Here is a 24,812-nt window from a genome sequence, read left to right on the forward strand (position 1 = left end):
ATAAGAAGAAGAACTAACAATAGTATTAGCTAAATATTATGAGACAACTTGAGACAATAAGAAACCCACTGCTCTTGTCAAATTGGGAAGGTACTAAGTGATTTATAGAAGCTTGAAAGCTTATTAGAGACCCACTCTGTGTTTTGAGAGTACCTATTTTATTCATGATTGTTCGTGAATAAACAACGGCCTCAAAGCAAGGGATTGAGGTTGTGATATTTTTAGAGGAATTTGAACCGCATAAAATACCTATTTCGTGTTTTGAGTTAACTATACCACCTTAATGGTGCGTACAGATCAGGGCGAAAATTCGGGTTAATATTGGCGGAGAACTAAGACATCCGAGTGAAACCTCTTTTATTAAGGTAAAACGAAGGTATCGGAGCTAGTATATGAAGTGATGATTATGATGTTATATGAAATGATATATGAGATAAATGATATATGATTGTTATATGAAATATGTATATGAAGATGAATTATGTACACTGTAGAAGTGTTATTATGTGGAGAAAATGAAGAAATATAGTTGTAGTACCAGACAAGAAGAAGAAGAGAAAAAAAGATAATTTTTTTAGTAAAATATGTGGGAAAAATGAAAGAAGACACATAAAAATTGCAAGAAAAGAAGCAAAATTAAGAATAATATCAAATAAGTAGCTAATCATTGAATTATGTCTAAGAATTAAAGCTGTAAATTTTTTTTTCTCTAAAGTAATGTTAATTATAAATAACTTATTTTTAAATGTAGATAATGAATTCAGGTTAAATTTTCGTGGAAAATGGAAGTGTTTGAATTAAGGATAGACAATATCTTACAATAGTGTTAGTAGATAGTAAGCAAAAGGACACAAAAAGTGAAATTTTTAGACATTCAGCAACAGAGATTAAATCTTTATTTTAGCTACAAGAGAGTTATTAGAAGTTTTTTAGAGACATGTATAGAAGAATTAGAAGTTTTTTAGAGACATATTAGAAGTTTTTAGAGAGATTACATTTTTATTATAGGTACATTATTTTAAAGTTAGTAAGACATATATAAATAAATCAAAAGAAGACTGAAATAGGAATTATTAATAGAGTAAAGGATACATTTTTTTACTTATTCGAGTAATATTAGCTTAGCTTAGGACTTTTAGTTATATACGAGATTTTTAGTTAGGTAGATTAGATTATTCCCCCGCTTATATGAGATGCCTATAGGCACTAAAAGACTATTTAAAAGTAAGGATCAATTTCATTCACTTTGGACACTGTTTTGAGGAAGTGAATTAGTGAACGAAAAAAAAAGGACGAAAAGACACGACGTGAAAGTACGTGAACTAGTAATAGGTTATAAAATACCAGTTTAGTATAGGGAAAATATGAACTTTTGTGTAAAATAGGAAAAAGAATATACATGTTTAGGGAAAAATTGATTGATCTGAAATGTAATGTTACAGTTAGTTAGCATAGTTAGGAAATTTAATTTTTCAAAATAGTATTAGGTAACCATAAACATTTTTGTAAAAGGGAAAGAGGAGCATCACATTTTAAAAATATGTAATTTTAACAAAACGGGGAGGTGTGGTATTATAATATCACCCTGTACAAAATATGTTTAAAACTCATTCAAAGTCATTAATCCATGTAGTATCTGTTCTTGTATCAATAACCGCAAGTAACATTGAATTGTCATGTTTTGTTATTATTTAAATGTGTATATAAACATTAACTCGGTGGAGAAAGATTATTGTACTCAGTATTTAATTAATGTAAGGTAGGTCGCTACTGATATATGTAAACAGATTGTTATGGTTAGTCATTGATGGAGTTGAGTGTAAATAATATAATGTATTTGAACTAAGAAGAGAGTTTTAATTAATTACGACCTAGAAGACAGTAACAACACACCATTTAATACAGTGGGGCGTAGGGGGCGGTGCGCTTTGGGTGTCACCCTGAAAGGGTGACAGCCGAGAAACCCGATCACAAAAGAATGAATCATTAATTTGTATCTTTACTCACTTTACAATCAAAATACAATTCGATATTTTTTGTGAACACAGGAAACAGAGAAAAGTCGAGATCAAAGAGACATTTCTTGGATTTGAACCGTTAAAAGCAAAAAAAAGAATGTGTGTGTACTTTGTACGCACGTAAGAAGTTATACTTCTATTATATAATTTCAAAGAAATAAATATACTTAACAGGTTATTTGTATTTTATTTAAATATTAAACTAACTTTCTTCCCTACCACTTTAAAAAATTTTTTATTAAAACGATACCAAAGAATATGAATCGTCCGGGATTTGAACCCGGGACCTCTCCATCTCCGGGCAAACGCTCTACCACTGAGCTATATTCCCGTTGCTTTGACAGGTTACAAGATTTCTCATACATACTGACAAATTTAATAGACCAAGTGAAGTATACAAAAATACTTTAAATATATGTACTTACTATTATTATAAAATATCTTATTCCCGAGAAAGACAAATCCAAAGACACAAAAATTATAATAAATCATACATTTACTAGAAACACCAATATATCCTTTCAATGACTTATTTGCGCTGACAGCGCTGATACATACATATCTTGAAAGATTAGCAACGAACTACATACTGTCTGTATGCGCATGCGCCCGGCATTATAAAATTTACTCTCGAGCGTAAAGAAGTAAAACTTCAAAAAAGCTGATATCAGTAAAGAAATTCTTAAGAAGCTTTGAACTGATGGTTTATTAGATAATATGAAGTGCCATTCACAGGGATATGATAATGCAACTCTTATGAGCCTCGTACTTGGAGGAATACAAGGTATTATTAAAGCAACAAACAAAAAAGGCCATTTTCTTTGGATGTATTGATCATTTAATTAATTTATGTGACCAGCACTCTTGTGCTTATTAAACACAGCAAAGCATCTGTTAAATGACTTTCTACAACGAGTTGAAGTGTTCACTATGCTGCAGTTAAAGTATTGGCAGAACATTTTGATACTGCTTTCTGCAATTAAGGAATTATGTCAAAAACAAGAAAATTTAGACACCAGAGGTGCTGCACATAATCTTATGCCCGCTGTGTGTAATTTCACATTTGTTTTTTAGAGATTGAATTGCAAAATAAAGGCATAACTGTTGATCAATCGGCGATCAAAATAGGGACATTTCGGTTTTATATTGAAGAAAAACGTGGACACAAAAAATATTATAGATAAAGCAATAAATTTTGCCACGAAAAAATATGAGGACGACGACATTCCCACCGAAAAACAAATTCGACGTCAAAAACGAATGGATGGTGAGTTAGCTACCGATAGAGGATTCACACTTTGAGCCGACCTTCAAGAGGCTATATTGGAATGTTTTGACATATTCAATGTTGAACTCAAAACCAGTCCATTCATGATATGGCTTCATTGTTAAAGGTTGTCAGACAAACACTGTGCTTTTCACGAACAGAGAAAGTTGAAATTGGTTATTTCAACATTTTGTGATTTTACCATGAAGAAGTATCAGAAGCAGACCTGCTAAAAATACCAAGGCTCGGAAGACATTTACAAGCGGCCAATACTACAGCCTCTAAATGGTTAACTGTAGACTTTGGGTTAAAATTGTTTATGACCATTTGGGTATCGATTGTTTCATCTGAGAGAAATTTTAATAAGTTAAAAATTAATCAAGAATTACTTGCGAGCAACAGTGACGCAAGGAAGGCCAAAATAACCTCGGTTTATTAACTATCGAACATGAAGCAACACAAAACATAAATATAGAAAATGTGATTTCAGAGTTTGCCGCTAGTTAAGTTATAATGTAAAACAAAAAATAAATAAACTGTTATATACTATTTACTGCAATTTAATTAACTGTAATTCTTAATATTTTCGTTGATTTGACATACGTTGACATTCGTAACATACGTTTATTCGATTTTCGTTGATTTGAAAAATCTTTATTTTTAGGATTTGGGGTGACACCAACGATTACCGCCCCGGGTGTCACCCATTCTAGCTACGCCACTGACTACAATGACCTCAGGATCATATCGAATTTATACTATAAGCAGCGAGCAGAAGTACGTGTTAACGAACAGCTGTCAGAGGAAATTGAAATCAGACGTGGGGTGAGACAGGGATGCGTATTGACACCGATCATTTTTAATACCTCGGAAGAGATCCTAAAAAAAGCTCTCGACGGTAAAACACCTAGAGTAAAGGTAACAGGAGTTTCCATTAACAACATTAGATATGTGGATGACACTGTCTTCTTTATTGAGGATCTTCAGAGGCTAGTAACCAAAATAGCGTAGTGTGCACAAAAATACGGTCTAACAATGAAGGTCAAGAAGATAAAATTTATGAGAATATCGAAAACTCAAAGAAACAACGAAAATTTTTTCATAAACGAAACCAATGTCGAACGAGTAGACCAATATACATATCTTGGAACAATGATCAACTTCACAAATTGTTACTTCAAGGAAATCAAAATCAAAAGAGACAAGAAAAGGCTAAAGCAAATTTTAACAAAATGAGAAAAGTCCTCTGTACAAGAGATTTGAAGTTGGAGCTAAGAGTTAGGTTAGCTAGGTGCTACGGTTTCTCTACTTTGTTTTATGGAATGGAGGCTTGGACCATTGCTGTTGCTGTTGGTGTATTCGACCTTGTCATTGTGGCGAGACCCTTCATGCTTACAGTCCCTGGCCAAATTATTAGACGCACTATAAGATTTTATAAAAAATGTTAATTATGAGGCGATACTACGTAGGTTTTTTGTATGTACCAGACACAATGTATGTTGTTTGGTTGTCCATTTAATTGTCTATATTTTATCACAAATAAAACAACATTATTATTGAACAAAAATATGTATTTATTGACCCTTGAAGGAAAACAAAAATAACGACAATTAAATGTTATTTTGTTGAGCCGCCTTTAGCCACTATTAGAGCTTTAATTCTATCGTAAGGTATCGTAATACTATACAGGTTTGCAGTGATAGTATGCCGCGCATAATTAAAGCTCTAATAGTGGCTAAAGGTGGCTCAACAAAATATTTAACATTTAATTGTCGTTATTTTTGTTTTTTTCAAGATTCAATAAATACATATTTGTTAATTAATAATGATGATTAGTTTGTGATAAAAACTAGACAATTAAATGGACAACAAAATAATAGATATAAATTGTGTCTGGTACATACAAAAAACCTATTATCACCTCATACTTTTTTTTTATAAAATCTTATAGTGCGTCTAATAATATGGCCATGGCCAGGGACTGTAGTTGCCTTCATGGTAGCTAATTACGAGTGAAACATAATAACGACTTAACTCTGGTTTCAGGCAACACACGGTTTTATTAGACTTCTCCTAGCATGGAAGCCTGTGCTAGGAGGCCTGATTAAGCTCTCAAATCCTGTGAATATTTCAATTTCCTTAACTATATACATATACACTTTTACTTTGTAATCTAGACCAATCTCGTATACTTCCTTAAAACTACTTATATATTCTATACTATATTACCATTACTATACTACCATTTTTAAAAATGAGGTCATTCTTCTGTAATGATAACTTGCAACTTCAACTTCAAAAGCGCATGAATAAAATGCTACATTTGGTCAGTCCTCTTGTATGGTGTCGAAGCATGGACATTAAAAATATCCACCATTAACCGTTTGGAGGCCTTTGAAATGTGGCTGCACAGACGTATAATAAAAATACCATGGACGTCTATGCTGACAAATGTGGCAGTCCTTAAGAGAGCAAAAGCTACCCGCGAGCTGCTTGATAACATCAAATATAGAAAGATGGCCTATTTTGGACACGTAGTAAGGGGAGACCGGTATAATATTCTTCAACTTATTATGATGGGTAAAATCGAAGGATGCAGAGGAATTGGTAGAAAGCAGGCCTCTTGGTTGAAGAATATCCGGGAGTGGACAGGAATAAAGAAAGCAGAACACCTATTTAGAATAGCTCGAGACAGAGACAGTTTCGCCATGTTAATCGCCAACGTCAAGGGAACTTGATAGGGCACGTTAAGAAAAAGATACTATTACTATTATATTATACCCGGTAAATATGCTGTATTTATTCATTCAGCGATCCAGGCTTTTGTTATCCCTTTTGCTATCCTTATCAGTAGCTCCAGGAAACCACCCACAAGTCAATTCTTCGGATGTGTGGTTCCTACCAAATGATATTTCATATATAACTCATATAGTTCTTAATATCTAGTCTTACCTCAGTTTTCCTTATTGCTAGCATACGAACCATTCATTTGCACTTCCTAGAACTATTTTTAAAAGTTTCACAATAGTGTGCACTCTTAATAGACCTTAAGGGCAAGTCTGATAATAATAAAATGTAATAGTTAGTCAGAAATATAATGTACATAAAAGGAAAAGTCTATGAGGTTAAACGATTCCTTTTTCTGCAAATGTATGTCTGTATTGTAGTTCTTTTGTATGGTGTGGAGACATGGACTCTCAATAAACAATGCCTCAATAGATTGGAAGCATTTGAGATGTGGACGTATCGAAGAATGCTGAGAATCTCCTGGACAGACAGAATAACCAATGAGGAAGTACTAAGGAGAATACAGAACAGCAGGGAGATACTGGATTCCATCAAAATAAGAAAACTTCAATACTTGGGTCATATAACACGTGGTGACAGATATGAACTCCTAAAATTAATTATGCAGGGAAAGATTCAAGGAAGGCGCAGCATAGGTAGGAGAAAAATGTCCTGGCTGAGAAATCTCAAAGAATGGTTTGGATGCAGCTCAACTGAACTCTTTCGGGCTGTAGTGTCAAAAGTGAGAATAGCAATGATGATTGCCAACCTTCGTCGCGGAGATGGCACGTAAAGAAGAAGATTGTAGTTCTCCAAGTAACTATTTAAGGTTTAAAATTATTTTCTAAAATGTATTGTTCGTATATGAAGAATAACTTTTTTTCTCTGATTTTAGACGATCTTCTCCCATTTCGGCGTCGACGATGATTTCCCACCTGAACCTCCAGCACCATCGGCCATTCCCGTTGGTCACGTGGACATGTCCACGGCTCCAGTCGATCATTCTCCCACCAGGACTATTCTCAGTGAGCCGATGCATCGTACTGATATTTCCGATTCCACGAAATATACCCTAGAAATCAAGAAGGAGGCCGACATTAAGTTAGAAACGTTGAGATCATATGACCAAGACAGGTATATCTTTTTATGTTATTATTTGATTTATGTACATATATATTTCGCATTCTTAAAATAGTTCTACCGTGCTCACAACTGTTAAACAAAATAAATAACGAAGTAAGTGATAATACTTTTCACTTGGACTTTGTGATGATGTATATGTTACGGTAAAAGTAAATTATTTGGTAATTATACATAATTACCAGTAATTATATACAATTACCAGAGTCGACGGTAAATGTAGGAAATATTCTTAGGGAAAACTTTATTTGCTACTTTTACCGGTAATTGTATACATTTCCCAAAGAATCTTGGTAAAAGTAAGAAATTCAAATTATAATGATCGACACGCAATGCCTTTGTTTATCTCGTGCGTAATCAGTCTTCAGTCTGCAGTGTTGATTGAGACATCAGTCATCAAAAGTGTTTCTATCCTGATTTGGCTACATACAAAACTGTACATTACATTATCCTAGAACTGATTATTTTTGATTTAACAATGGAAGAGCCTTTTAATAGGTACGAAAGTACTTGAAGTACTGAATAGTAAAAAAGTACAATACGGTTTTGCTTACAAAAGAGAACTACCAAAGTCTAATAAACAATGTACATGTAAGTAAATCTAAAACTAGTGATCAAATACCGGACGACCACAAGCGGTTGAAAAAGTATGATGTCATGAAGGTTGGGGAAACTGAAAAACTGATTTGTTCCTTAAGTAAAGACGGTCTACGATTTGTACAATTCGCCAAGAATCGAGCTTACCATTCTGGCATAGAGTGTTGTCCTTATGAAGCCATGTTTAGGGTCCTATGCCAAAATTGGTTTGAAAACTTCATCACTGCCAGAAGATGCTCTAGAAAATATTCCTACTGAAGAAGATTTGGAAGCGATGGTGGAACAAGTAGAAGAAACCCAGTCAGGTCCTGATTCTAAAGAACGTGAAGAAGTAGAAGTGGATGAACCAAATGAGCTTTTAATAGAACAAGAAGCTGAACAACCTGAGCAACCATCAGTGAATTATTCTAATGCGATTCTAGAAGAACTATCTTCTAATCAAATTTCAGAGAGGCAAGATTCTGTTGCAATTAAACGGGCACGTGCAGAGGAAGGTCTTGAAAAGCAAGCGAGGAAAATGCTTAAATATCAAACTTGAAATTTCCCCCTGGTAATGTCGGTAATTCGGTAAAATTAAGAGTACCAGATGTTGACAGAGCAGGAAGTAATTCTAGAAATGTTTTGGCTGTTATTATGAGTGTTCCAAATGAATTATATGAATTGGGCACTAAAGAAGGGCGACTGCCACAGTTGTATAGCAGAAATCAATTTATCATCTGCAAAGAATCATTCATTTCTCTAGAGATGGTCCCAAAACTAAACATTTCATTGCGCGAGTATGTTAGAAAAACGTCTTTGTCGGGTGGGCAAGGCTATCAGCGATGTGCTGGCAAGGTAAATGTAAAACAGATAAATGTAAATGTAAAAAAAAATGGAAAGTTGTGTAATTACAAGGAAATAGTAAGTAAGTAAACTAGGAAGTAGTATTAATTCAGGCAAAAAAACTCAATTCAGGTTAAACAAAATGTCTCTTGTTTTTAATTCAGTTAAATAAAAATCACACTTCTCGAATAACTATCTAAATTTATTGTTTCTATTTCATTTTATAGTTTTACCGCTGGTACTTAGTAAATGTATACAATTACCGGTAAAAGTAGATAATTGAAAATAATTTCCTACATTTACCATCGATTCTGGTAATTGTATACAATTACCGGTAATTGTATACAATTACCGGTAATTGTATACAATAACCAATTATCTACTGTTACCGTAACATATACAAATAAAAAAAATGTAACTTGGGTAGTCAATTTTATTTTTTAATAGGTACTTGTTATTTTTCAACACTACGTAGTTTAAATGATTCATACATTTAATGCATGCAAGAAGAATACATACAAGAGGACCGATTGAAGTAGACAATTCTTAGCCCTAGATATAACAAAGGAAGATGTTAAAATGGCTATTAAGCTAATTGAAGATGGGAAATCTTCATGAACTGCATGGTGAAATGGGTCATGTGCTAGTTTATTTAAAAGAATATTCAATTCTTTATTCAGTAATATCAACATTAACATAATTATTTATACAGGGTGTAAAAGAAGAATGTATGTAATTTATTTAATTTAAAATTCATTTTACTGCTACCAGAAAACAGGAAAAAATGTTTATTTGATAAATAAACGTTGCTTTTCGCTTCAAACTGTCAAGAGGCAGGCGGGTGGCAGATTGAACAGTGAATTTAAGAGAAAAGCAACGTTTATTTTTCCAATAAACATTTTTTTCTGTTTTCTGACAACAGCAAAATGAATTTTAAATTTAATAAGTTACATAAATTCGCCTTTCTGTGTCAATTAATTTAATTAAAAAAACATTTTTTGGACATCTTGTATAAATAAATATGTTAATGTTTATATTGCTGAATAGAGAATCGAATAACTTTTCAAATGAGCTAGCACACGACCCTTATTCTCATTAAAAAATCATCAGTTACGTCATCACGCCCAGATAGATGACGTCACTAGTATGATATATATGCCAAAAAATTATTATCTGGAAATAAAAATCTACCTGTTTCGGGATTTATTTAGAAAATCGAAAAACTTTATTTATTCCTTTCATTTGCACTATACTGTATATGAGACTGGTCACTTACCAATTTTGAGAACACATTTGGCAATGCAAAACTAATCGATATCCTAAAAAATCGTGAAATAAATATTATTGCAATAAATTTCTCACTTGTACTGAACGTTCTTCTATTTGGGACAAGAAGAATGTTAGGGTTAAAAATCTGATACTCTGGTTCCGCATAAATACCATAAAGAAAAGAAGAAATCGTTCTTTAGAATTGACCAACGGCAACACATTTTTCAAAGTGTTTTCAAGAATTTTGTACTTTAAATAAGGTGCTTATTTACTTAAGTAACTGGGCAGGACATAAATGAATAATACTTGCGCTTATTAAAGCAGAACCCATAAATATTACATTGGATGAGAAAAATGTGGCCTTTGTCCTTATCCCAAAATGTTTATTAGGATTAATTTAACAAAAATTAACTTTGAAAAAAATGTTTATTATATCTATTCTTAACAAAAAGGTCGGTCAGATAACCTTAACAAAGATAATTAATTAATTAGATAAATTAATAAAGATAACCTTAACTTAGATTACTAATTAGATAGTTTAGATAAGATATATTATGTTTATGTATGTACTACTTACTTTGTTTCTGGCCGCATGGTCTAATCCTAAAGCCAATAAAAAAAAACCCCTAAATATATCTATTTCCCTAATAACACCAAACATTCCATGTATGTTCCTAGAATGTACACACAGGATATTGAAAACATTCCTGGAATGTCCTCAAAGCACAAGAATGTCCCCTAAATGTCCCAGAAAAGGCCTCTGTCAGCATTTTAAACATTCCTTGAATGTCTTGTTGGAATATGCCATGAATGTCTACGAATGTTCTTTGGATATTCACAGTATATTTTTTATACATTCCCTGGATATAGTCGCTGATGTGACATAATACCTCCGATTTGTTTTTTCATAAGTTTTGTAAGAGAGACTAAAAACTTTTTTTACAGTCACCTCCTATTTTCATATAATATTTTTTGACGCGTTTTGTAGTAAATTCAACTATCTATTTACTACAAAACATGTCAAAATTTACACGTGAAAACAGGAGATGACCCTAAAAATGGTTTTTCGTCTCCTACAAAATTCATGAAAAAGCAGATATGAGGTATTGTCACATCACGCACGATATACCAGAAGGATATGTGGCCATACCAAATAATACATCCTTGATAAATATAAACATTTTTATTGCACAAAATCTTGTCATATATTCTTTTACATAATCATCACTACGATGATGATTCATTGTATTGAATTGTACATTACAATTACAATCTGGTCATAACTGACCAATGAGCAATTTTAATTTAACCTAAATTACTACTGTTCCTTAAAATGAAGACCTTACCCCATAGCGTCTCTTATCTAATCTAACAAGATCGTGCACTTATTCTAACATACACAGGCGCACAAGCACTATGCTCTGTTTTTCACTATCACCTATCACTCAAACTAGTTCAAAAGAAATTGAAGAGTCTCAGATGCAGAATCCACCAATTTAATAAAAACTAAAATGGTACATAGTAATTTAAACCTGAGACTTTTCGCGTTGAAAGTTCTTACTGGTACATCCTTAATCTGCGACTTTTTCAATTAATAAGACAGCAGACGACGAATATAGAAAACGAAAGGGAAACGATCACATTCCGCCTTCATCCGTCTAGGAAAAGGACAGCAGAGGAACTTTCAGTACTCAAACCGAGTAAAGGAAATAAAATAGTAAATGATAGTTTTGCTTGTTTTCGATTCAGAGGGTTGCACACCAGCTAGACAGGCTGTTTCTACCATTTCACCCGTCTTCAGTAGCGTGCACACCTCTGAATCGAAAAATAGCTCCACTATCATTTTAAAGGGAATCTGAAAAATAATTCAAACTTCCCATTAGACGCGATACAGCGACATCTCATAACAAATTGAAGAGTCTCAGATGTAGAATCCACAAATTTAATAAAAACTAAAATGGTACATAGTAATTTAAACCTGAGACTTTTCGCGTTGAAAGTTCTTACTGGTACATCCTTAATCTGCGAATTTTTCAATTAATAAGACAGCAGACGACGAATATAGAAAACGAAAGGGTAACAATCACATTCCGCCTTCATCCGTCTAGGAAAAGGACAGCAGAGGAACTTTCAGTACTCAAACCGAGTAAAGGAAATAAAATAATAAATGATAGTTTTGCTTGTTTTCGATTCAGAGGGTTGCACACCAGCTAGACAGGCTGTTTCTACCATTTCAGGCGTCTTCAAAAGACTTTGTCCTCTTCAATCTTCTAATTTGCCCAGTAGTATCGAGGAGCTGGATTTCCTCAATATTCTTGTAGGTACTTATGAAGTTGTTGCTCGTGACTTCCAACTTTACTCCAACTTTAAAAACAAATCCAGCTGTAAAATATTTATGTGCCTGAAGGCTTTTGTATGCTTTCATCTGCCGCTTAGAGTAGTAACTGTGAGACTCCACCAGATATGTATAAATTTTAAATAGTATTTTAGCGTGTGACGGTTAGTTCTTTCAGGACAACAGACTCAGTAAAACACAGGTTAAAATAAAATACATATATTGAGGATATTTATTTACAGTTCAAAATAAAAAATGACAAAATAAAATATAATTCTATCTTCGCCCCGTTCCAGAGAAAACTCCCTAAGCGGACGTCTGCAAAAGAATAATGAAATTGTGTTTATAACTATCATCAAAAACATAATAACAATATTAGAATAATACAATACACAACACAGTATATACGACAGCAATAGCGCTACACCGAATCAATCTAACTACATAATTATACACTCAGACTCGTAGCTCATCACACTTCAATCCAGTGTGATTACAACCAAACATCGACACACCGGCCAGCTCCGGGTTTGTTGGTGACAGCTACCGCTCACTGCGGTTACAGTTCCGGGGGAACGCCTCTTCACTACAGAGCGCGCCCACCTCGGCAGAATTCCAATTCACTCCATTGCATATCTGCCGTTTGAGTTCTTCCCGGTTCAGTATACCGAGAGGAACTGACTTCATGATTATCCTTTCCCGTCTTAAATATACTCTCGGTAGCCATCACTCCTTGGTTTCGTCGGAGAGGTGGTACGTAGGGGGGTTGCGCCGATATGGAAACGCGTTCGATCATCTATTGTTGATCTGCCGAACGCTGGACTGCAGTATTGATACAGAATATTTAAATTGGATATAGGTAGTTTTCTGGCAGTTGTATTAACACTACCTAATATAAAAATGTTAAGCTATATTTTTGTCGTTAGCATTGTCATCTATATCGTCTGTCGCTTGTATACTTACTACAAAGTTTTTTTAATGACACAAATGACTTAATTTGTAAATTATTTATCTTAAATACTTCTTATGTTTATACAGCCTATTGGATATGGAATCGCATTTGTCGGGGCCTGATCATTCAATGGACAGCCACGATGATGGAGAAAGAACCATGCACCAGCTTATTGGTCATGCAGATTTCAGTGGGATTCCTGGAGTTTCTAAATTAGGTAAGTGTAAGATATACAAAATGTAGAATTAGATTCAATTAACTTGATTGATCAGGTCATATATCTTTCCGCCCTTAAATTTGTTACTTATTTTTGCTAACTTACCTGGCAAATGACGATCTGAACTATAACATGTTCTGTTACCTGTTTCGGTACATGTTTCGGAATCTTATTATTCTCTTTATATCAATTATCTCTGTATTCCTTTTATTCTCAAGCATATATGACATCAATATATAAGAAAGGAAATAGAAAAAACTGCGAAAACTATCGATTAATTAGCATTATATCATCTGTAGGCAGACTGTATGGAAAGACTATAAAGGAAAAATTAGAAATATATATACAGGATAAAATCGGAGAAGATAAGGCAGGATTCACAGCGGGGAAAGCATGCTTAGATCACATATACACGGTCGAACAACTAATAGAAAAAAAGAATGGCCAAAAATAGATCCGTCCGTCTGGCTTTCGTAGATCTTAACAAGGCGTATGACTCGATACCTAGAACCAAGCTATGGGAAGCAATGGAAGACATCGAAGTCCCACGAAGGTTAATAACAGCAGTAAAACACTCTACAAGAATAACACATTAGCTGTCAAAATGGGCAATAGAATATGCAGTCCATTTAAGACGACAAAGGGCTGCTCCACATCCCCTACCCTGTCAAAATATTCCTGGAAAAAAACCCTGAAACCATGAAAAAGAAAGAAAGTGCGAAGGAATGGGTATACCAGTAAGGAATGAATATCTATATACCCTAAGTTTTGCTGACGACCAAATAGTGATCGCACACGACGAAGATGACCTTAAATTTATGATGAGGAAAGTAGAACAGGAATATACAAAGAATGGGATGGAAATAAACTAAAGTAAACTGAATACCTAACAACGGAGAATACAGAAATAAAACAACCGGAAATAGACGAAGGTAAACAAATTAGAGGAACAAATAAGTACAAGTATTTAGGTTTTATAATATCAAACAAAGGAACAACTGAGGAAGATATAAAAAATAGACTAGGACAAACAAGAGACTGCATACCAAAATTGAACCCGATACGGTGGGATTAAGAACATCAGCATAAAAACAAAAAAAAAAATATATAATACCATGACAAAAGTATCCTCACTTATGGGTGTGAAAATTGGACAATAAATAAGAAAACCAAAAATAAAATAAGCGCAACAGAGATGGAATTCCTAAGGAGGAGCTGCAGGGTAACAACGAGAGATAGAATAAATAACATAGAGATAAAGAGAAGAATGGGAGTGAACTCAGATATTATAGACTACATCGAACAGAAGAGATTAACCTGGTACGAACATGTCAGAAGAGCAGACCAAAATCGTTGGATAAGCCGAATAACAGACAACAGAGTGGAGCCCAATAGGAAAAAGGAAGAGAGGCAGATCCCGAAGATACTTCAGAGATGAGGACGAAGCAATGGAGAGAAGAAATCTACAGGAAGGAGACTGGCAAGACAGAAAGAGCTGGAGAGAACGGTTGAGTGAAGAAATACAGTGAAAACTGTGGAAATCCTTAGTATATCGCCGCCGCCTACGAAAAGTATAACTCCGAAAAATGCCGTTAAGAGTATAACTTTCAATGAACGCCGCGAAAAATATTATTTTCGATTATATGATCGTGAAAATTATAATCCCTAATAAAGTGTTAGCGAAAAAATTATTAAAAAAAAAAATATGAAAAAAAAAATATTGGTTGGTCTGTGCCCATTGAATTGGCAAGTACCTAGCATCTTCGAGCAGGGAACCATGGCACCCTTTTAGCATGTGTTCCACTTTATCTATCAACATCGACTTGTAGTCATAAAATTTTAATATATTATATTATGTAAACCATATACGATGAGGTTAACACTATTTACAGTGTGCTAGTTTCAAACTACTCGGCAGGATGCACTGAAGATGTTCTGTATAGAACGAAAACGTTTTGCAATCCATGATATTTTATAGTTTTAAATAAACGATTTTATACCAGAATACATCTCGAAGTTTTTACTTCTGTATTGGTTTTTTAAAAAATTATTTATTGAGGAGTATCAGCAAAAACATCATTTCTGTTTGTGGGTCTACGAAAATTATAATTACTAAAAAGTTCTCATTAATAATAATTATTCTTCGATCAATAACATTGAAAAAAATTATTTCTATTTCTGTATTCATGAAGATTATAACTCCTAATAATGCGCGGTGAAAAGTATTTTTTCTGTTATATACTTTCGAAGACCATAACTTCTAATACGTTGCGGTGATAAGAAAAAGTTCACAATAATTACCTATAATAAGAATTAGTTCTTATTATGTTTCAACGAAAATTAATTTTACTAAAATTTTCTCGGCCAAAGTAATTACTCTTCAATGAATGACAGCAACAAAATCATTTCTATTTCCATGTTTGCGTAGATTATGAATCCTAATAATGCGCAGCGAAAAGAATAATCCTAAATAAGCGACGGCAAATTTTATTTTCGTAGCTACTCTACTGGAAAATTTTTGTGTAATGTAAATCTTCGAGGAGTTATTTTTTCCGCAAGAACAGAAACGTAAATAATTATATTCGTCGTCATCTATTAAGAACTAGATGTTTTCGTCATAAATATTTTGGGAGTTATGATCTTCGTGGATGTACAGATAAAAAGAATTATTTTTTGTTGTTCCTGATATAAAAATAATTCTTTTCGTCACAAATATTTTTAAATTTATAATCTTCTTGGGCACGTAAATAGGAATAATTTTTTTCGCCGATATCTGTAGAGAAGTAATTGTTTTCCCCACAACCTTTTGAAAATTATAGTAGTTGCCGGTACATTAACAAAATTATTTTTTTTGTGGTCACTTATTGAAAAATGATTCCTTCAACGTAAATCTTCCAGGAATTATTTTTTTCGCGAGAACAGAAAGGGGAATAATTGTTTTCGTCGGTATCTATTAAGAACTAGATGTTTTCGTCATAAATATTTTGGGAGTTATGATCTTCGTGGATGTACAGATAAAAAGAATTATTTTTTGTTGTTCCTGATATAAAAATAATTCTTTTCGTCACAAATATTTTTAAATTTATAATCTTCTTGGGCACGTAAATAGGAATAATTTTTTTCGCCGATATCTGTAGAGAAGTAATTGTTTTCCCCACAACCTTTTGAAAATTATAGTAATTGCCGGTACATTAACAAAATTATTTTTTTTGTGGTCACTTATTGAAAAATGATTCCTTCAACGTAAATCTTCCAGGAATTATTTTTTTCGCGAGAACAGAAAGGGGAATAATTGTTTTCGTCGGTATCTATTAAGAACTAAATCTTTTCATTATAGTCTAAGAGCTGGGAGCGGATTTTGTGCGTGATAAGTAATATGGAAAAACTATACGTGGATATGTTGAATTAGTTGTGTACATGACTTTCACCAACGGCCGGAAACCAGAGTTGGGGCCGAGGGTAGTTATAAGGGGTCAAAGACGCGGTTTTTATTATTTTTTTTATGACGCTCATGATAGAGATAGTGCACCAAAATTTGGGAATAAGTAGGTCATGACGTACCTAAGTAAAATCTCTAGAGGCGTAACGCTGCATGGCCGACAAAGGGGAGGGGGTAGGGGTGAATATAAAAAATATAAGGGGCTTTTTGCGACGTTCGTGATTGAGATACTGCACCAAAATTTGGGTATAAGAAGACCATGACATAAGTAAGTAAAATCCCCAGAGCCGGAAACCAGAGTGGGGGAGGAAGGTAGTTATAAGGGGTCAAAGTCCCGTTTTTTATTATTTTTTTTGTGATGCTCATAATCGAGATAGTGCACCAAAATTTGGGATAAGTAGATCATGACATTACTAAGTAAAATCTCCAGGGGCGGAACGCTGCGTGGGGGACAAATGTTGAGCCAGGTCACAAAAAAATAATACACACTGCGACTTTGACCCCTTAAAACTACCCTCATCCCCAATTCTGGTTTCCGGCTCTGGGGATTTTACTTAGCTAAGTCATGATCTACTTATTCCCAAATTTTGGTGCACTATCTCAACCTAGAACGTCGCAAAAAAACCCCTTATATTTTTTATATTCACACCTACCCCCACCCCTTTATCGGCCACGCAGCGTTCCACCCCTGGAGATTATACTTAGTTACCTCATGACCTACCTATTCCCAAATTTTGGTGCACTATCTCGATCATGAGCGTCACAAAAAAAAAATAATAAAAACGGCGACTTTGACCCCTTATAACTACCCTCGTTCCCCACCTCGGGTTTCCGGCTCTGAGGATTTTACTTAGTTATGTCATGGTCTACTTATTCCCAAATTTTGGTGCACTCTCTCAATCACGAACGTCGCAAAAAAACCCTTATATTTTTTGTATTCACCCCTGCCCCACCCCTTTTTCGGCCACACAGCGTGCCACCCCTGGAGATTTTACTTAGTTACGTCGTGACCTACTTATTCTCAAATTTTTGTGCACTATTTCGATCATGAGCGTCACAAAAAAAATAATAAAAACGGCGACTTTGACCCCTTATAACTACCCTCGTCCCCCACTCTGGTTTCCGGTTCTGGGGATTTTACTTAGTAATCTCATGGTCTACTTATTCCCAAATTTTGGTCCACAATATCAATCACGAACGTCGCAAAAAACCCTTTATATTTTTTATATTCATCCCTACCCCCACCCTTTGTCGGCCACGCAGCGTTCCGCCCCTTGATATTTTACTTAGTTACGTCATGACCTACTTATTCCCAAATTTTGGTGCACTATCTCGATCATGAGCGTCATAAAAAAAATAATAAAAATCGCGACTTTGATCCCTTATAACTACCCTCGGCCCCCACTCTGGTTTCCGGCCGTTGGTGAAAGTCATGTACACAACTAATTCAACATATCCCCGTATAGTTTTTCCATATTACTTATCACGCACAAAATCCGCTACTATCCCTCCGACTATTATAAATATTTTGGGAGTTATAATCTTCGCGGACACGCATATAAAAAAAATTGTATCGCCAACACTTATCAAAGAGTTATTATTTTCATAAAAATGTATTAGGAATCACATTAATCATAGGTACCAGCGATATATTCTCTTTATGACATTTTCCATTCAAGAAGGATACCTATTTGATATTTTCTATCCAAGAAGGTTTGTAATACATAGCAAGTGTCACTAAATAATTACAATTCGGCTGTAGGGAGGGAATATAGCGAATTAGGTTTTACTACTATGGCAGGCCATAAAGCTTCGGGATATACGCTGTGAGCGTTCGGAATATACGGTGTGGGTCTTTCGGACGGGAAGAGGAGAACACTCAGCTCATCACGCTGTAGACCAATCGTGCGTAAGTAAAGAACAGATAGTCTTGCTTAGAACGCTAAACACTATGGGATCATTTAGATTAGATTCAGCAACAGAATGATGATTAATCATGCCTGCCGTTGAAGCTTATTTAGCTTCTCTCTGGTGGTTTTTTTGGCATTTAGACAAGCATACTTGTGCTCCATATTTAATATTAGGTCTGACAACAGTCATATATAACCATTGCATCTGTTTTGATTTCCTATATATCAAAAGGAAAAGCTGTGCTTTTTTTGGGTATCCTTTCCAGATGGACCATCCATGCAATAATTGTGTAATTATTTTATAATCGTGTAATTATTTTACAATAAAATATCTATTAAACAATATTAAAGAATTGTGTTTTTTTTTGTTTCAGATGTAGGTGATGATGTACCTGGAATGAAAAATAACGGCCATTTAGAATTAGGGCAACAAAGGTCTCACGCTGGGGGACCGAAAACTTGGACACAGGAAGATATGGATATGGCGTTAGATGCCTTACGAAATCACAATATGAGCCTAACTAAGGTAAGTTCTTATAAGGCTATATACGTAATATAAATATCAAAGATATCCTTCGGCAACAACCACAAGAAGAGACTCAACGATGACTACAATACCATATGTAAAGGGCTTATCGGAAATTTTTTAAAACAACCAACACACTCAGATCTATTCTGTCCAAAACCAAACCCAACAACACTCAAGAGAAGTCAAAGAACTGCATTTACAAAATGCGTTGTGAATCCAACAATTTCTACGTGGGAGAAACTGCAAGACCACTAAGCGTCAGGATCAACGAGTATGAAACATACGTCAAAAAGAGGTATTTTGGCAAATCACAAATATGCAAATATGACTAGACAATTAACATATCATTGTCTGGCTCAATAATCATAGAGCTGTCTTGCCAAATAGTTTTTTTCCTTTTTATATATATTGTAAATTCGGTATTCCAAAGATTCCTTATTAAGTATTAATTTTAGGCATCCGCAACTTATGGTATTCCCTCCACTACTTTATGGCAGAGAGCTCATAGGCTAGGAATAGATACCCCCAAAAAAGAAGGGCCTACTAAATCTTGGACTGAAGAAAATCTAAATAACGCTCTGGAAGCATTAAGAACTGGAACAATATCTGCAAATAAAGCTAGCAAAGCATTTGGTAAGTATTATTATTTGCTAGTGTAATAGTAAAATATGCGCATTTCTTAAGGACGAATCATACATATAATCTATATTTACTATAAAAAATTAAAATAAAAATTAAAATTAAAATAAAAAAAAAATTACATAATATATATTAGTTAGTATATATTTATACTAACTTACAGTAATATTTACACTTTACACAGATATATTGGACTCGCACAATGCTCTGCTTTTACACTAACTTTTTTTTTCATTTTTTTTTTGTTAACTTCACTAGCTCGAAGGGTTTTGTCCTCTTAGGCCTTCTGCGATATCGAGAAGTTGGATGGCCTCGATATTCACATATTGAAGTAGACGTTGTTCATGTCTCCTGGCTGGCACATTTGGTTATTCTTTGTTCTACTATTTTCATCTTCAGGTCTCTATCTTTCATCACATCTTCTCTTCAGAAATCTTATAATAGTTTCAATATTTATCTTGAAGAATACTCTACTTTATGTCAAAGTTTTATTTGAAATATTAATGAAAAACACTATTGTATTATTTTTTTAATTTCTGTTATAACTTTCATGCTTATTCCAGATTTATTTTTTTACCGTTTAGTGCAAAGTAGGTACAATTTTCTTAATGGCCATTGTAGGCCATTGTCTCAATAATTTTTTCCTGATATTGCTTATCAAGGTGAACCCGATAGCTTCGTGTAGTAGCATACATGACATGCCTTCTTTCTGGCCCTTTCGGTAGTTGCTTGTACGATCATACCGTCATCATAATGGTATCTACACTCTTAGAGGAATGATTGCCGGCCTCTTTAGGCTCTTCCGATTCATTTGTCAGAATCAGTCCGCATTAACATTTTGGTTTTACAATTGGTTGAGTGACTTGGCATCTTCTACAATATTTCTCCATTCATTCCTGATTTTGCTTATTGTTATCCATTCTCTAACTTATACACTCTTGTTATCCATTCTCTAACTGTACATTGTCTTGTCAGATGAGATGTTAGTTGGTCAGAATTAAATTATTCTGTTTTTAGCAGCATTGCGAAGCATTTCATAGCTGTTAATTCCTGTCCATTGGCGAATATTACGCATCCATGACATATTTTTACGCCCTAGACCGCTGTTACCTTTCCCTCTATCTTTACTTCAAGTACCAATTGCTGCAAATTGTAACGTTCTCCTCGTAATATGTGCCCTAAGTATGCAGGTCACATAACTAACTCCCATCATCTTAAATGACCTTCTTACTGGCCCTTTCGGTATTTGCTTATAGGACTTCTTCTTTCTTATACTTGTAGATGTGTCGATCTGTTAATTCCGACGTTGAAGTATTTCTTGAGAGGTAGACTGCCAGCTATCTCTCCATCTTTTCGGTGGTCTTTCCGGTGGACGCTTGCCTGATGGTTTTCCTTCTAGCGCAATTCTTGGTAGTCTGTGCTCCTCCATTCTTTTTACATGACTGAACCATTCTCTTCGTCTTTGCCTGCCCCATCTTACTACATCTTCCACGTCACATTGTTCCCTGATGATGTTATTTCGCATTCTATCTCTTCTTGTCTCCCCTGCTTATAGGACTTATATAGTATAATTATTTTTTGTAGGCATTCCCAGTAGCACCCTGTACAAAATAGCGAGAAGAGAAGGAATAAGACTGGCAGCACCTTTCAACGCGGCACCGACTACTTGGACACCTGAAGACTTAGAAAAAGCCTTAGAGTCCATAAGAACGGGCCAGACGTCTGTACAAAAAGCTTCGACAGAATTCGGCATACCCACTGGAACATTATACGGTAGATGCAAAAGGGAAGGAATAGAATTGTCAAGGTCGAATCCTACGCCCTGGTCTGAAGATGCCATGGGAGAAGCTCTAGAGGCCGTTAGGTAAGTGGTATATATTCAGTAGGTATATAAATCTCAAATTTATTCAACAGGTAAGTGCAGAGTTTACTCGGTCATTTGTATTGGCATAAAAAAAGAGAAATCAGCTGCTTCATTGATTTATTGAATACGTTTCGCTTCATCAAAATTAAAAGAGGGGTGCATCAAGGTTGCATTCTATCTCCATTGCTATTTACCTTGTACTCGGAAGTTATTATGCAAGAGGTACTGGACAACTGAACAGATGGCGTTATATTAAACGAAATCCCTATTAATAACTAGAGGTATGCAGATGACACAGTGTTACTGCAGGTAACATTGAAGATTTGAAATCGAAAATGTTTGCCGCAAGTTTACATTAAGTATGGCTTAAATATATATTAACTTAGATAAAACCAAGTTTCTAGTATTTACCAAGAAACCAAATAATAATGCCCAACTTATTATTGTTAATGATAAAAATATCGGACGTGAATATAAGTATACAGTGATGAGTGCATTAAAATCCGGCAAAATAATGCAAAAGATGGAAAACATAATACGTTGTGCAATAAAGAGGGATAAAAACTAGTAGAGGTGGAAAATTATCGTTAAACACTTATAAATTTACATTCAGGGGTGGCCAAATTGTGGCTCGCGAGCCACATGTGGCTCTTTGAAGGATTATTTGTGGCTCTCAATAAATGTACCTGAATTACATTTAATTTTACTGTTTTAAAATGTCTTAAATTACTGACAACAAATATAAAAGACTGTGTAACATCATGACTTAAACAAGGAGACCCCTTATCACCGTTGCTATAATCGCAAAAGACGAAATACATGCTAGTAACCAAAAATCCAAGACCATGAGTCTGGCAGAACATAACTAATAATTACGACAACTTCGAAGTAGTAAAAGAGTTTAAATATCTAGTGGCGCTAATCACAGATGACAACCACATATAAAAAGAGGTCTCAGTAAGAATAGCTGCGTGGAAAAGAGCATAATACTCCCTATCATCATTATTAGGATCTTAAGCTGCTAAAAAGACAATCTAAATTAAGACTGTATGTCAATTATTCGCTCAATTGTTACATATGGAAGTGAAACATGGACTCTACATCAGTGGAAAATAAATGAGCTACTGGTGTTTGAAAGGAAAGTTCTCAGAATGATATTTGGCCCTCAAAGAGATGAATTGACAGAAGAGTGAAGAATGAAGAAGGCGCCTCAAAGCTGAATTGGTGACTGTGTACCGACTTAAAATATCGTAAGAGACATAAAAGCTACGAAGATGAGATGGGCAGGTCAGGTGGTAAGATTAGAGGAAGACAGTGTTTTTTGAGAGACGGTAGAAGGTTAGTAGCCGTCCGAGAAAAAGATTGAAGGATGATGAAGAATTGAAGTATCCTGAATTAGTAAAGATTGCTTGTAGCATTATTTGCGTATTTGAAACAAGGATGTGAACCGTTTTATTTCACTTTAAAATTTGTGTAGTACAAACAGTGAGAGAAAAATTTAATACCTTTTTTACACTTTTTAAATTATTCTTTAATTGCGCCCTTTTAAGATACTGACGACCAACCTCACTCTAATTGGTGTTTTCTGGAGCTGAAAGATCTTTTGGATGCTAATACTTTTCTTTGTACGCTTTACATATTGTATTCTAGTTTTTATCGTCTTTTACAAAAGAATATTGAGTATTTCTTTTTCATATAAGGTTAAACTTACTTTAATGTCACGTTATTTCATTTAAAGCCTAATAAAAATAGGTAATAAACATAACTAAAAATAAGAATAACATTTATTCATATGATTTTCTTCTTTTGGCTTCATAACCCTGGATGGGTCTTTGCCTGTCTGGCTATGTCCTTCCATTCAGATCTCTCTTGTGCCCTTCTCCTCAATTGTCTTATATTCCTGGTTTTCAGGTCGTTTTCCACGTCATCCAACTATCTCGTTCTGGGCCTTCCTTGTTTTCGCCTTCCTATCGGCTTCGATTGTAATATTTTTTCACTGTCTTTCCATATTCTTGTCTCTGGATATGTTCCAGCCATGACAGACTTTTCACAAATCTTACAATACCCTCTATTCAATTCATTAACCTCGTCGTTTCTCCTGATTCTCCATGTACCGTCTTCCACCGAGCCATATACCTACTTTTCTTAGTATCTTTTCTTTCGAATGTCCTGAGTTGGGCTTCATCTTTTTTTGTTATTATCCAGGTTTCACAACTATAGGTTACTATGAGTCTAATCAATGTTCTGTAGATAGCCATTTGGGTTCTCTTGTCTAATAATTTTGATGTCATTAATCTTTTATTAGCATAGTACGTGCAATTCCCACTGGAAATACGTGCATTAATTTAGCTACTTACGGAATTTTTGTGATTGATTTCTGTGCCCAGATATATGAAGGCATCCACACGTTCAACGGTAAAGTTATAGTAAATTGCAGTATTATTTTCATTGTCATTGTCAAGTATTCTTTTGACAGTCGTGTATTTTGTTTCTGTTTCGTTTATTTTAAGTCCTCTTTTTTCGTATTTCATGAACGCTTCCATTAGCCATCGCTTCTTCCTAGTAATGATAGCTACATCGTCTGCATATCCAGGAATTTGTACCTACTGTTTTGGTATCTATATTGTATGGCTATGATAACTGATGACTGCCTCAAGAACTAGGTTTAACAGCATGGTTGATAGTGTGTCTCCCTGTCTCACTTGTACATTTATATCCAATGGGGGAATCAGTTCTCCACCTACTCTAACTGCTGCTTTTGAACTTTGCAACGTCATTTTTGTAGGCTGACATATTTTTAGGTATACCTATAAATAAGGCAAGGGTTATAGATTACGAAGATCTTCCAGAATTTTGTCTCTTTTTACACTATCAAAAGCTTGTTTAAAGTCTATATACATATTATATAGTTTTTATACATCTATATCTCTATACTTTCATTCATACAGTACGTAAATTGTTCGGCTGGACATAGAGAATATACATTGAGGGAATTGTGGCAACTGCGCTAACCTGTGTTCGTTGACG

General features: G+C 34.5%; 1 protein-coding gene across 3 annotated transcripts in view; it reads left to right on the forward strand.

The window, feature by feature from the left end:
- The window catches only part of LOC114336046 (protein bric-a-brac 2), a 259,104-nt gene that overhangs the window by 230,150 nt on the left and 4,142 nt on the right, over nucleotides 1-24,812 (forward strand). For all 3 annotated transcript variants that reach the window (XM_050646564.1, XM_050646565.1, XM_050646566.1), the window contains 5 exons: nucleotides 6,968-7,206; nucleotides 13,274-13,404; nucleotides 19,128-19,279; nucleotides 19,738-19,915; nucleotides 21,506-21,785. In XM_050646564.1, coding sequence (XP_050502521.1) covers nucleotides 6,968-7,206; nucleotides 13,274-13,404; nucleotides 19,128-19,279; nucleotides 19,738-19,915; nucleotides 21,506-21,785 — 980 coding nt within the window. The remainder of the gene's footprint in view (nucleotides 1-6,967; nucleotides 7,207-13,273; nucleotides 13,405-19,127; nucleotides 19,280-19,737; nucleotides 19,916-21,505; nucleotides 21,786-24,812) is intronic.

The sequence above is a fragment of the Diabrotica virgifera genome, chromosome 3, assembly GCF_917563875.1.
Source record: "Diabrotica virgifera virgifera chromosome 3, PGI_DIABVI_V3a".
Lineage (NCBI taxonomy): Eukaryota > Metazoa > Arthropoda > Insecta > Coleoptera > Chrysomelidae > Diabrotica > Diabrotica virgifera.